Below are 14,391 nucleotides of genomic sequence, written 5' to 3'. Positions count from 1 at the left end.
CAGGGTGGGTAAATGCTCGTGTCCATACTGAGGGGCCGGGTGGGTAAATGCTCGTGTCCATACTGAGGGGCAGGGTGGGTAAATGCTCGTGTCCATACTGAGGGGCCGGGTGGGTAAATGCTCGTGTCCATACTGAGGGGCCGGGTGGGTAAATGCTCGTGTCCATACTGAGGGGCCGGGTGGGTAAGTGCTCGTGTCTATACTGAGGGGCCGGGTGGATAAGTGCTCGTGTCTATACTGAGGGGCAGGGTGGGTAAGTGCTCGTGTCTATACTGAGGGGCAGGGTGGGTAAGTGCTCGTGTCCATACTGAGGGGCAGGGTGGGTAAATGCTCGTGTCTATACTGAGGGGCCGGGTGGGTAAATGCTCGTGTCTATACTGAGGGGCCGGGTGGGTAAATGCTCGTGTCCATACTGAGGGGCAGGGTGGGTAAATGCTCGTGTCTATACTGAGGGGCCGGGTGGGTAAATGCTCGTGTCTATACTGAGGGGCCGGGTGGGTAAATGCTCGTGTCTATACTGAGGGGCCGGGTGGGTAAATGCTCCTGTTTATACTGAGGGGCAGGGTGGGTAAATGCTCGTGTCCATACTGAGGGGCAGGGTGGGTAAGTGCTCGTGTCCATACTGAGGGGCCGGGTGGGTAAGTGCTCGTGTCTATACTGAGGGGCAGGGTGGGTAAGTGCTCGTGTCTATACTGAGGGGCCGGGTGGGTAAATGCTCGTGTCCATACTGAGGGGCAGGGTGGGTAAATGCTCGTGTCCATACTGAGGGGCAGGGTGGGTAAATGCTCGTGTCTATACTGAGGGGCCGGGTGGGTAAATGCTCGTGTCCATACTGAGGGGCAGGGTGGGTAAGTGCTCGTGTCCATACTGAGGGGCCGGGTGGGTAAGTGCTCGTGTCCATACTGAGGGGCAGGGTGGGTAAGTGCTCGTGTCTATACTGAGGGGCCGGGTGGGTAAATGCTCGTGTCCATACTGAGGGGCAGGGTGGGTAAGTGCTCGTGTCTATACTGAGGGGCAGGGTGGGTAAATGCTCGTGTCTATACTGAGGGGCAGGGTGGGTAAGTGCTCGTGTCTATACTGAGGGGCAGGGTGGGTAAATGCTCGTGTCTATACTGAGGGGCCGGGTGGGTAAGTGCTCGTGTCTATACTGAGGGGCAGGGTGGGTAAATGCTCGTGTCTATACTGAGGGGCCGGGTGGGTAAATGCTCGTGTCTATACTGAGGGGCCAGGTGGGTAAATGCTCGTGTCCATACTGAGGGGCAGGGTGGGTAAATGCTCGTGTCCATACTGAGGGGCCGGGTGGGTAAATGCTCGTGTCTATACTGAGGGGCCGGGTGGGTAAATGCTCCTGTTTATACTGAGGGGCAGGGTGGGTAAGTGCTCGTGTCCATACTGAGGGGCAGGGTGGGTAAATGCTCGTGTCTATACTGAGGGGCAGGGTGGGTAAATGCTCGTGTCTATACTGAGGGGCCGGGTGGGTAAATGCTCCTGTTTATACTGAGGGGCTGGGTGGGTAAATGCTCGTGTCCGTACTGAGGGGCAGGGTGGGTAAATGCTCGTGTCCATACTGAAGGGCCGGGTGGGTAAATGCTTCTGTCTATACTGAGGGGCACCATTTTGCAGTTGCTGGGTGCACAGGTCTACACGGGTTTGTCAGATCACAGTTATTAACTGTCATCTTCAGATCCTCTCCTAATTCGTTTTGTCAGCTAATCAAAGGGAGAGATGTGGTCACATCTACCTCGTTGTTTATGGATTTATCTATTTGTCTTTCTACTTCCGTCAGTTCTTGCGTAATTTGTTTTGAGGCTATGTTATTGGTTGCATAGAGAGTTTAAATGGCGATACCTCACTGGTATTTGAAACCCTTTCAAGAATATGAAATGTCCCTGTTTATGTCAGTGTTTCTTGCCTCCAAGAATGACCCTGATTAATCTACAGATGAATTATCTTCCTTCAGAGTGCCTTTTGATGAGCAGAAATTGTTAATTCTGAGATCCATTACATCAGCCTTTGCTTTTATAGTCAGTGCGTTTTGCCTTCTGTCCATAAAATCTTAGCATAGTCCATTCACCAAGATAGTACTTGTGTCTTCTTCCAGATCTTTATGACTCTGCCTTTATGGACAGGTCTCTGATTCATACAATTGGTTTCCTGTAGAAGATGGAATGTAGGGGTCAAAATGGATTTTCTTCCATAAGGGTAGTCAATTGTTTCAGTCCTATTGATGACCTGAATTGCCTTGATTGGAAATCCATTGATCGAACACATTTGGGTCCATCTCTGGGCCCCTGTCTGCTTCATTAGTCTGCATCTGCGTGGTCATGCCAATGCCACATTGCCTTGATGGCTGAAACTGTACAGAGAGTCTTGAAATCAGCTAGGCTCTGCCTTCTAACTCTGTTCTATTTTTTTCCCAAATGATTTAAAACTTTGAAATGACAGTTTTCTGTAAACTAAGTCAATGCTGTCATCATGGCCTGTTATGTCATCTTGTCAAGCCCACATCTTTATGACTGAAGTAGATTTTTTTTTTTTCCAAATTAAGGAACAACTGTAATCCGAGGCACAGCCCTTATTTATCTTGACGATAGCATGGAGTGACGGAGAGTGAATGAAGGGTCTGGAATCTGGACTACAGTCCCGGAAGGCCTCTAACTCATCAGGGTGTTTGGGGTCAGCAAAGTCTTTCCCACTTACTTAATGGAAATAGTACCGATCAGAATGATCAAAAAGGCAGAATGAAAAAGTTACACAAATGCGCTTTTAGAACTAAATAAACTGTTGGAATATCAGTGGTTTATTAGTATTGCCCCATAGGATTCCTTTTGTAAAAACTCTAGAACGACTATCCAACATGAACTGTTTTACAGAACAGGGGCCAAGACTTTGTTAATATAAACTGTTGTTATCCCATGTTGTCCCAACTTATTATCCAGGCTTTTGGTGTTGTGACATGTGGCTTTAATGTAGCGGCTGACAGTCTCTAAAGTGAGTCACACACAGCCTTAGTCAGGTGTGGAGAGCAGGAGGGCTGTGCGTGGCCAGCACCTGACCGGAGCCACGCTTCTTCAAGATCACGGCCAAACTTGTTTCTCTTCCTTCGGTCTGCAACTTCCATTACCAGCAGCTCTTGCCAAAATTAACTGACTCCGTGTGTGTGTCTGTGTGTGCGTGTGTGTGTGTGTGTGTGTGTGTGTGTGTGTGTGTGTACAGATGCTGAAAACATGAGCTGTTTTGTAGGGGTCAGTCGGAAGACAACAGCCAATATTCCCAGAAACTGAGTGGTCAGGTTTCCTTAAAAAATGTGCAGAGATTGTGTTTCTGGCAATGAGGGCTCAAGTTAAAAGCAAACAAAAATACCACAGAACATATAACAATTTGTTTTTGAAGGATTTGTGATTCTGAATTTGGATCCAGTTCTCTTAAATACATATTGTTGAACTTCTCACAGAACATGGCTCTTAAAAAAAATACACACACACAGCATCTTCATTTGCAGCTATTCAAAGAATTTGGGTGATAACCCCTTTATTGAATACTTCTGAATTAACTCTGTGGGGGCAATTTGGCAATGAATAGGGGTCAGGGGAGGAAGACAGTTTCGTGGAAGTCACCTGCAATAATCCAACAGGCTGGTGATGAAACCATGGAAGTAAAGACGGGCTTACGCTCCTCGATGTTCTCAACAGCGCCCTTCTCTGCGCCCGGGGTGTCATTAGGGCTTAGTCTGGGGAAAGAGAAGTCGTCTCCCGTCTCAGGGATGACAGGGATAAGCCCCGGCCTGGCCCCAGGTGTGTCTGGGTCTCTGTGGGCTACCGAATGCCCGTCTCTTTCCTAAGCGCCGTGGGAGGCGCTGCGCTCGGCGTAAGGACTTGAAGGTCAGGCGCAGGGACGTCAGCAGAGAACAAAAGTGTGTCCTTTATCTGTGTACAGAATTCTAAGTGTACAGATACATGTATTGGGTATTTTAGGGAAGGCTTCTCAGGGAAGTTGAGGACACTGCTTCGTTTCGATGGCCAGGTCGCCTCATCTGGCCACTGCGGTGAGTCTGCCCTTCCTTGAACCGCTCTTTGTGGGCAGAACGGCCCTGACGTGGAACAGGGGAGAGGGAAGGAGCTATTCCAGTGCCCAGGAGAGCGCGAGGAAGTTCTCCTGGGTGATGCGGCATGGCTCTTAGCTGCGTGCTTTTTTCCTTTTATCACTTTTCTCCTCCGAGGATTTCAGATATCGAAGCAGAGAACTGGGGAAATGTTGTCCTGAGGGTTTACTTATTGGACGTAATGGCTTGGTTTCTTTTCCTCTGGATTTCATTCCTTCATTCATCTTTCTTTACTGGAGAAAATGTCAAGTTCAGTTTGGCTCTTTGTTCCTTTCGTTTCTTCTTTAATCACACTTTTTAGGTTGCTGTTATGTGCTAGGCTTTGGGAATGCCCACGTAAGCAAGGCATAGCCCCATCTCTGAAAGCAAGCCCAGCGGAAGAGAAGAAAGAGACCCGTGGGCGTACAGGGCACATGAGTGGTGTCAGTGTGAAGAACATATGGCCAACTGTGGCCTGAGGGCAGGGGGAGCCGAGCCATGCACCCCGTAGGGGGCAGAGTCTGCTTCCAGGGCACACGAGACAGAGGCTGAGTCTTACAGGAAAAGCCCGATCCAGTGAGCCCGGCCATCCCTGAAGGTGCAGTGCACATGACTCACCCACAAGGCCAGGGGGGGTCCTGGAGCAGTGGTGACGCACGTTGTGGACCCTCCCCCCTTGAAAAAAGAAAGAAGGAAAGAGGACAGCTACTTTTGGAAGAAAAGCTTTTGCCAGAGAGAGGTTTCTTTCTTTTTTTTTTTAAGATTTTATTTATTTATTTGACAGAGAGACAGCCAGCGAGAGAGGGAACACAAGCAGGGGGAGTGGGAGAGGAAGAAGCAGGCTCCCAGCAGAGAAGCCTGATGTGGGGGTCGATCCCAGGACCCTAGGATCACGCCCTGAGCTGAAGGCAGACGCTTAACTACTGAGCCACCCAGGCGCCCCCAGAGAGAGGTTTCTGCAGGTTATGTTTTATGAGGGTCAGCCTTCTGGTGCGAGAAGAGGGGCTTGTAAGTTTCCGGTTGGTTTGCGTAATTGTCGTGTGATGCGTCCTGTTTAAGGCTGTCGTCACGGAAAGGGGCTCACGTGTGCTTTGTCCTGCTCTGGGCTGGACACCTCATGTTTTATGATCCTGCTTTCCACGGTGGCCCAGAGACCTTGTCTGTGCATGTTCTGGACAAGGACGTCAGGCCCGAGTCTGCATCGCTAGACCTCACGTGTGGAGGAGGCCGTAGAATTAGGGTTGAAACCCCATTTCTGTTTCCACACAAGAGCCCAGGAGATTCCACTGCCTTGTACTCTTTCCCTAGAGAAAGACAAACCCTTGTCCTTCAATCAAATATGAATTTGTTTTGTCAACTAAAGATCTGGTAGCGCCCTTGGGGCAGGCATGGGAATAGAGGCCCCGCACAGAGCAGCAGGAGCGGTCGGTGTGGACAGAGACTCAGGCATCCAGAAGGCCTGGGTCACTGGGTGGATGTCACTTGGACGACGCTTTCAGTCCTCAGAATCCACAGGGAGAAAAATGTGGCAGCAGGATCTCTGGGCTTCTCTTTCTTTTTCCTTTGTCCTGTTTTAGTCTCAAATGTGGACTTTGCCCTGTAGCTTTTTCATGAAACTGTGGAGCAGCAGGATGGCTGCAGACACCGTCCTGGGCTCCCGCCAGTGTGGCGCTAATCCCAGCACCAGCGCAAGCCAGCCAATCTGGGCATGTCTGCTGAGATTGTATTGCAAAACTACTACCAGATATCTGGGACTTAGGCATTTTAATTCTGTCCCGAAGACGCATGGGTCGGACTCAAATTGCAGCTTCATTCTGAAAAGAATGGAAGACATTTTGAAGGAACTGCCTAACTTCTCCCTTGCCAGCATGCAAATTCTGCCAACCCAGGATGGTACTCTGGCCTGTTCACTACACATCCCCAGTGATCAGAACCACGCTCAACTCATGGCAGGAGCGCAGTAGTGACAGCAGGGACAGTGGGTGACCTTGGGGGCTTCAACAGGGCCAAGGATCACTACCTCCATGCGGCAGACCCTCATGCCTGTCAGTCTAGGGCGGGATCCTTTCTAAGCCCTCGGCGTCCGTGGTGGGGATGCTCTCAGGAGTGATGGTGTTGGTGAGCAGAGAGGCCGCCACGTGCCAGGTGCTGGCTTAGGCACTTAGCATAGAGGGTCTCATTTTCTCTGGATGTCACTGTTCTGACAGCAGGACAGGTCATCTGGACACTCCTTCCTTTGCCGGTGAGGAAACGGTGGCTCAGCAAGGTTGGGGCTTTGAACCATTGGCTGATGTTCTGGCCTCGCTTTTCACCAGGAAGACAGAACCGGCCAGACAGGAGCGTCCACAAACTCCCGCCACCAGTTACACTGGCCTTCCCCAGATCCCACCCTCTGCCGCCTCTGGAAATTCCTCCTCCGCTCATCTCCCCTCCGTCTCCGGGAGCCCCTCCAATCACCCCCGGCCCCCATCCCTCCCCCGCAGCAGAGGGGCTTCTCAGAGGCGCCTCTGCACTGTTGGGCTGCCTCTCTCTCCTCCTCCCTGCTCCTGGGAGTTGCACCCTCCTGGTTCACCCCCGCTTCCCTGGCTGTTCCAGCTCATTCTTCACTGGCCTCTCCGCTTTGGCTCTGCTCCGTGCACCGACCGGCTCTGGTCCTTGTCCTGGACCTGCGTTCTGCTGTCTGTCCTCCCTCTGGTGACTGACCCCTCCTGGGCTGTGAGCAGAGCCTTTTCTCCCCTGAATGCCTAGTTTAGTTCCAGCTCTGTCTGGAAGCTTGCCTTTGCTCCGCGCTCACCCGCCTCACTTCTCCCCTACCCTGTGCTTCTCTCCGCCTCCCGTATCTGAATGGAGCACCCGGCTGCCTCGTGCTTCCCTCCTGCTCCAGCTAACCCACCCTCAGGTCCTGCTGGTACTTCTCTGGAATCCTCCGCAAGCCACTGGTTCACTCCCTCCCGCCATTGCCCCAGCCTGCAGTGCCACCCCCCCCCCCCCCGGACACTACTGGATGGCCTGACTCATTTCCTTCTTAGTTCTCGTCCGCTATCCTCCATCAGCAGTGCCAGTGCTGTCTGCGACTTCTGACAATGGTATGCCCCTTCGTCTCAGGCACTGTCTCAGGCCATGTATGGTCCACAGTTAGGACCACTGCATCTGTGCAGCAGGTGGGAGCACTGGAGCGCAGGAGAACAGCTAATTAAATTTGCCCAAGTTGAAGGCCATGTTGAAAACACAGGCAGTCGAGCTCTGCGGCCAGTGCTCTTGGCCTCTGCGCTATACCACCTCCCAGAAAGTTACTCTTATTGCTCCAGGGCTCAAGCTACTCAAACCCAACCTCCTCACTGGCCTGAACGACTGCGTGACCCTCCTGGTGGCCTGCCCCCATCTCGTGCCACATGGCACCAGGTGGTATCCTTAAACACTTCACGTCCACCACAGGGCCTTTGCACCAGCTGGCCCCTCTGCCTGGAAGCTTTTTCCACTGGTTCCTCATGTGGCTGCATCCTTCTGGGCATTTGGCTCCCAGCCTACCTGTCATCCCAGTGAGGCCTCTTGGTCTTGTCAATTAGCCATTCCCTTTTTGTTAAACACCACCTTCCAGTCTCTGTAGCACTTACTGCTGTCTTACTTTATCTTTGTGCTTGGGTGATACTCACTGTTCACCATGATACCTAACTTACACTGGAATGCAAGTCCCATGAAAGCAAGGCATTGCGTTCTGCCTGTATCCTAAAGCCTGTGTCAGTACCGGCATCAGAGAGACATTTGGTGAGTGAACGAGTGAATGAATGAGCACCTGGCATCTCGGGACTTAGAACCGGGTGCTTTCGAGCCCAGAGATTTTCCCTCCACCCCGTATGCCACTGCCTGTTCGTGCCAGCTTCGACCTCCAAGAGCGCTCAAGCATGTCTGCACTTCTTGCAGGTGATCCGAGACGTCTACAGCAGCTGCAGCGGTCCAGCGGATTCAGAAGGTCCTCCCCCGTCGAGCTCCCCCGTGCACAAGACGGAGCTGGAGAAGGTAAGGACCTCTTTCTTCCCAGGAGTAGTGCCCTTGTGGTTGATGTAGGCCTCCCTCAATGTTTTGATGACATTCTCTGAGAGAATTTAGCACTTAGACTTCGGAAACAGTGCAATCCTGCTGCCTCTGCGTTTCAGGTGTCTACTTCTGTATGAAGCATGAGGTAGTCACTTTACAGTCTGCGTGGTTGGTGTGGTCATCCCCAGCTGCAGGTGCAGAAATGGGTTTAAAAGTCCTAAGGATTTCCAGGGTTCAAGGTTACCTCACTATCACGTGGAACTCTGCGTGCTGGTCTGCGTGCTCTGGAATACAGCAGCACTGTGAGAGTGTGCCTTCCCAAAGGTTCATTCCCAGCAGACCAGGAGGCATTCCCTGGCCCTTTCTGCTCGGTATTCATTTGACTTGTTGGAAGGTGCAATGAGAGCCCAGCAGTGGGGGTGAGGGGTTGGCCTTTCTTGCCAGAAATGTGTGAACCCATCCCGGCCCTCTCTGGCCATGCCCTCTGTGTCTGTACACGCACAAGTCTCATTTCTGTGGAGGCCAGGTGGTGGTCTGGGGGTAGCCTGTACCCCTGGAACCTTCTGAGTCCTCCCTGGCTAGCCCCTGCCACCAGCGAACAGGTCCCTTTTTTGTCTGTTCTTGTTTGAGTCCGAGTTCTCCAAGAAGCAGAACTGATAGGTGTGTGTGTGTGTGTGTGTGTGTGTGTGTGTGTGTGTGTGTATGTGTGTGTTATCAAGTACATATGAAATTTAAATGTAAGATGTTAAATATATTGCAAAATTATGTAAGTATGTATATAGATAGACACAAGTACATACGTATATACATACGAAGAGATTTATTTATTTATTTATTTTAAAAAGATTTTATTTATTTATTTGAGAGATAGTGAACGAGAGAGAGAACACAAGCAGGGGGATTGGCAAAGGCAGAAGCAAGCTCCCCACTGAGCAGGGAGCCCGATGCGGGGCTTGATCCTAAGGTCCTGGGATCATGACCTGAACTGAAGGCAGACCGAGCCACCTAGGTGCCCCGAAATTTATGTTTTTTAAGATTTTATTTATTTATTAGAGAGAGCAAGCAGGAGAGGGGTGAGGGGCAGCAGGACAAGTAGACTCCCCACTGAGCAGGGAGCCTGAAACAGGGCTCGATCCCGGGACTCTGGGATCATGACCTGAGCTGAAGGCACTTAACTGACTGAGCCCCCCAGTTGCCCCTGAAGAGATTTATTATAAGGAATTGGCTTATGTGGTGATGGGGCTGGCAAGTCCAGAATCTACAGTGTAGATGAAGTCTGCAGGCAGTCTTCTTTTTTTTTTTAAATAGTATTTTTTATTATGTTAGTCACCATACAGTACATCCCTAGTTTCCGATGCAAGGTTCTATGATTCATTAGTTGCGTATAACACCCAGTGCACCATGCAATACGTGCCCTCCTTAATACCCATCACCAGCCTATCCCATTCCCCCACCCCCCTCCCCTCTGAGGCCCTCAGTTTGTTTCTCATAGTCCATAGTCTCTCATGCTTCATTCCCCCTTCTGATTACCCCCCCCCCCTTTCTTTATCCCTTTCTTCCCCTACCGATCTTCCTACTTCTTATGTTCCATAGATGAGAGGAACCACATGATAATTGTCTTTCTCTGCTTGACTTATTTCACTTAGCATTATCTCCTCCAGTGCCGTCCATGTTGTAGCAAATGTTGAGAAATTGTTCTTTTTGATGGCTGAGTATATTCCATTGTATATATGGACCACATCTTCTTAATCCAGTCATCTGTTGAAGGGCATCTTGGCTCCTTCCACAATTTAGCTATTGTGGACAATGCTGCTATGAACATTGGGGTGCATATGGCCCTTCTCTTCACTACGTCTGTATCTTTGGGGTAAATACCCAGTAGTGCAATTGTTGGATCATAGGGTAGCTCAATTTTTAACTTTTTAATTGCAGGCAGTCTTCTGGAGAATCCTCTCTTGCTGGGGAAGGCAGGTCTTTTTGTTCTGTTTGGGTGTTCACCTGATTTGGTGAGGCCCACCTGCATTGTAGTGGGCAGCCTGCTTCCTTGCAGTCACTGATTTCAGTGTGTCTCATCACCAGCCCCCTCCAAGTGGACACATTAAATTAGCCTCCCAAGCCTCACCCAGATGTTGCGATGCAGCAGGCCTGTTTGGTTTTCTCCTGATGACAAAACCAATGCCTGCTCGCTAGAGAAATCCAGCAAGTCCAGAGAAACAGAAAGAGGAGGAAAGAAGTCCCTGGTGAGTCTGCCGCACAGAAGAGGCAGCCCCTCACAACACTCTGCATAGGTTTAACCAGCTGGGTGGTCTGATGCATAAAATTTCTTACACTGCTTTTCCCTCCCTTACCTGTATGCTCTTAGCAGCGTTCCAGGTTTTTGGAAAACTGGTAATAAGCAGCAAGCACTTCTGCATTTTCACCAGGTGCATAACACCAGATCCGTGCACCTCTGCTATTGTTCGTATAGTATCCCCCACCTTATAGTACCCTTCTTCAGACAGTTTTAAACAGTGTGGTCCTTGGCATCTCGCACGCAAGTCTTCGCTGTGTCTGTTACCTGAGAAGAGACTCCCAGAACCTGGCTTACTGGACCAAATGATGGAAATACATCTTTCAATTTTGACTCATGTTGCTAAGCATACGGCTTTCCAGACAGGCTACTCCCATTCCCCTTTGCTATAGGCAGTGCAGCAGGGCTCCCGTTCCCCATGGGCACTGGCTGTTCTGACCTCTGGCCTCTAAGGCCATCCTGCTAGCGCCTGGCCAGACCTGCCAACCTGGGCCCCAGGGCAACTTCCTGGCCTGAAGCCTGGGACTGTGCTGGCTTTCGGTCATCCTGTTGCTGGGACTCGGCACAAGACAGGCACCCACTAAATGCCATCATTCCCTCCCTGCGGCTCTTCCTAGCACTGCCATGGGCCCACAAACACCCACCTGCCATCCTTGGGCACCACTGCTGGACCCCTCATGAGCAGCTGAGCGTCGTGTTCCCTGTTGCCCTTGTATCATCCAGACGTTCTGTTTGTCTCCGGCTGGCCAGGCTCCGTGGCGCTGGGCTATGATGCTTAGGACCAGGAGAGGTGGGTTCAAGCCCACTTCCTCCACTCCGATGCCACAGTCCTCCCACCAGAATGGACGATTCCAGCTCTAAGCAACATTGCTTCTTCAGGTGCCAGCTCAGGGTCCTAATCACGCTCCTTACATCCAGATATCAGGGCTCAAATACTTGCAGTGCTCAGGTGTGCCCGTGGACGGTTTCGACCGTAGCTTGTCTCTGCACGTGCACTCAGAGGGTGTCTGTTACGGGCACACGTCTGACCTCACCCAGTTATTGGTTGGCAACAGGAGGAAATTGAGCAGATGATGGGCTCTCTACTTCTGGAAGGATAACATGACTTGGTGAGGGTCATATTTTTTGTAATCTTAATGTTTTTTCGAGATTACTTGCAAGTGAAAGGATTTGGACGCGGTGGGGCTGGTACCAGAGTGTGTGTTAGTAGCACCTCGGTGAGTTTGTTCGTTCCTCTGCCATCTCTGAAGCTTTAGCAGCGAGCCAGCTGGCAGCCCATCTGTACCCAAGTCCTGGCCTCTGCGCTGCCGTGGACTTGGCCACGCTTCCTTCCACTGTGGGGATCGCCATGGACTGATCCATGAGACATCACGTGGCCAGTGCGAACCATGGTGAGAGTAATGTAATCCTTTTTACCCTCACAGAAGCTGTCTTCAGAGAGACCCAGCTCGGACGGGGAGGGCGTCACGGAGAACGGAATCGCTGTGTGTGATGGAAAAGAACAAGGTGAGTTCTACTCATGCCAAAACCACAAACACCGAAACAAAAAAACAAGAGTAAACAACAAAACATCAGCTGTGGCCAGCTCTGTGGGCTCTGTGTGACAAGTCTCCTTGGAAGTTCAGTGACATAGACAGCATGGCCTGGGTCGCTCGTGGGAAGCGCAGAGAAACCCCTTTGGTTGCTCGGAGCCCCACACATCTTCACCCACCGTCCTAGTGAACCCTGGCCCGGGTGGGGGCGCACTGTATATATCAACTCCTGGGCTCCTGGCAACTCATTTCCTTACCTGATCTGTGGCTGAAAGGAATTTGCAGCCCGGCCAGCTGGCTGTCACGTGGTAGCAGGTGTCAGAACGTGCTTCCTTTTAAGGCTGAGTAACATTCTATCCTCTGGATGGACCACATTGTGTTTATCTGTCCATCCATCTGTGGACCCTTGGGTTCTCCACATTCTGGCCATTGTGAATGATGCCGCTGGGAACGTGGGTATTTGGATTTTGGATTATTTTTTTCTAAGTCAGCTTTCCAAGCATAAATTATGGCCATTTTAATGGGTATATAGTGCTCTGTAATTGTGGCTTTAACGTGCATTTCCCTAAAGACTAACACTGTTGAACTTTTTTAATGTGCTTTTTTGCCAACCATGTATCTGATGAAATGTCCATCCAAATTTTTGCCCATATTTTTATTGGATTTTGTTCATATTTACTGACTTCTGAGAGCTCTTTATATATTTCAAATACAAGTCCTTTATCAATGTATTTTTGCATGTAGCTTCTCCCAGTCTGTGGCTTGACTTTCACTTTCTTTCCCAGGGTGTGGGCCAAGAGAAGGGTAAGATTTGCAGGTCATGGGGAAGTTTTCTTTGAGCAAAGCCAACAGCCTGTGTGCTCGTGGCCCCGGGACCTCGGCTTCCTGGGGGAGTGGTCTGCACACCCAGCTCATCTGCGCTCTCTCACTAGAATGGAATAGACACCCCCAGCTCTGAAATGAAGTCCCCTTCCACCACACAGCAAGCCAGGCCACTAAGAATCTTGAAATCCAAGTAAGCTGGACTCTTGTGATACGGCAAGGTTCACGCCGAGAGGTCACGATCTCTGCCTTTGCCCGGGTGATTCCCTAACGCGGTCGAGTTAGAGTGTAATTTCAGCTCTCTGCATCGGAAGTTACTCAGGGGAGGGCGTCATCTGTGTCTTCTGTGGGCACATGGTGTGTAATCAAAGCCAGGAAAGCTGTCTTTAAGTGTTGCCCTGAAAGAGAATAACCTACAATCTCAGGTCCCTGCTCAGACGTGGGGCATAGCAGACATGGCCTTGGTTGGTCTCTTTCCTCTTCGGCCATTTCTTCCCTGGCTCCCAGGTCACAGAATGATACAGATGTCTGGATGTATGTCTCAGAGAATGCATCTGTACCTAAAATTCCCCTGCCCCCTTTTCACAAGGACGGTGACCCCAGTTGCTGAGGGAAGTGGATAGTTTAAGTATGTTCTGACTTTGGCCTTAGCTTCTATTCTTGCTGCTCACCCTTGAGCTGTTTGCAGGGGAGAGATTTCAGCACGGCTTCCCTTGTCCCAGGCATGTCATGACTCCGATTTTCCGCAGGCTGCGTGATAGTGTCCGCGCGTCTGCACCGATGACAGTTATGGCTTCACAAGCGCTGGCAGCTAGCTCTGCCTCGGTGGCCCGTCCCTCCCTGCCCGCCGTGCGCTCGCAGTGTGTGCCGTTTGGAGCCCTGGGACTTCCCTGCACTCTGACTTCAGCTCAGAGTTCTGAGTTTTGGGGGTTTCTTCATAATGCTATTACATGTGCTGAATTCGGCCTTTGCGTAGTGAACAGCAGCCACGTATTCTCACGTTCCTCCCTACGTTGGCTTTTTCTTCCATGGAGTCCCTTACTTCTGCTTTTGCAAAAAATTAATCAGGGGTCCTTCAAGGAATTAAAAGTATGATCTCTTTTCTTTGTAGTCAGGGTCCAGCAGGTACTTTCCCAACAGGAGCAAATGCTAGTAGAATTGGAAGTAAATGTAACCTCTTTGCTTTGGGCCATGAGGAAGGACTCTGCGCACTCCCTGAGCTCTGCGAAAGGGGGCCTTCAGGGCCCTATGGGAAAGCCCCCCTTGCAAAGCACGGGACTGTGGTCACAGATGGTCTCGCGGCTCTTTCGGAGCAGCTAAGAGGGGTCATCCACGGCTGTGGCCATGCTGCAGACCCCCATGACTGGTATAACTGGGGGGAAGGGGCCTTCCCATGAAGATTACAACAGGTTCTTGGTGCTTTCTTTGAAAAGAGGGAGTGGAAGGCCCTGGAAGAGTGTAAGGAGGGCTAGGACTGGCTTTCCTGCGTTGCACACTTCTGTATCACACGAGACCTTCCCAAGACACCAGTCTGGGCACTTAAACAACACATGTTTATTTCTCATGGTTCTGCAGGCTGGGAGCCCCGGAGGGTGCCGCCATCTGAGCTGGTTGCCAGGGAGGCCTCTTCC

General features: G+C 51.0%; 1 protein-coding gene across 7 annotated transcripts in view; it reads left to right on the top strand.

Annotated features, from left to right (window-relative positions):
* AFAP1 (actin filament associated protein 1) overlaps positions 1-14,391 on the top strand; it is a 150,880-nt gene that overhangs the window by 98,504 nt on the left and 37,985 nt on the right. For all 7 annotated transcript variants that reach the window (XM_045777084.2, XM_045777082.2, XM_045777083.2 and 4 more), the window contains 2 exons: positions 8,003-8,098; positions 11,831-11,912. In XM_045777084.2, coding sequence (XP_045633040.1) covers positions 8,003-8,098; positions 11,831-11,912 — 178 coding nt within the window. The remainder of the gene's footprint in view (positions 1-8,002; positions 8,099-11,830; positions 11,913-14,391) is intronic.

Source organism: Ursus americanus, chromosome 8, assembly GCF_024610735.1.
Source record: "Ursus americanus isolate L20-20 chromosome 8, mUrsAme1.1.p, whole genome shotgun sequence".
In the NCBI taxonomy this organism is placed as follows: domain Eukaryota; kingdom Metazoa; phylum Chordata; class Mammalia; order Carnivora; family Ursidae; genus Ursus; species Ursus americanus.
The sequence above is the reverse complement of the archived record's forward strand: the minus strand, read 5'-3'. Positions and strand labels throughout refer to the sequence as shown.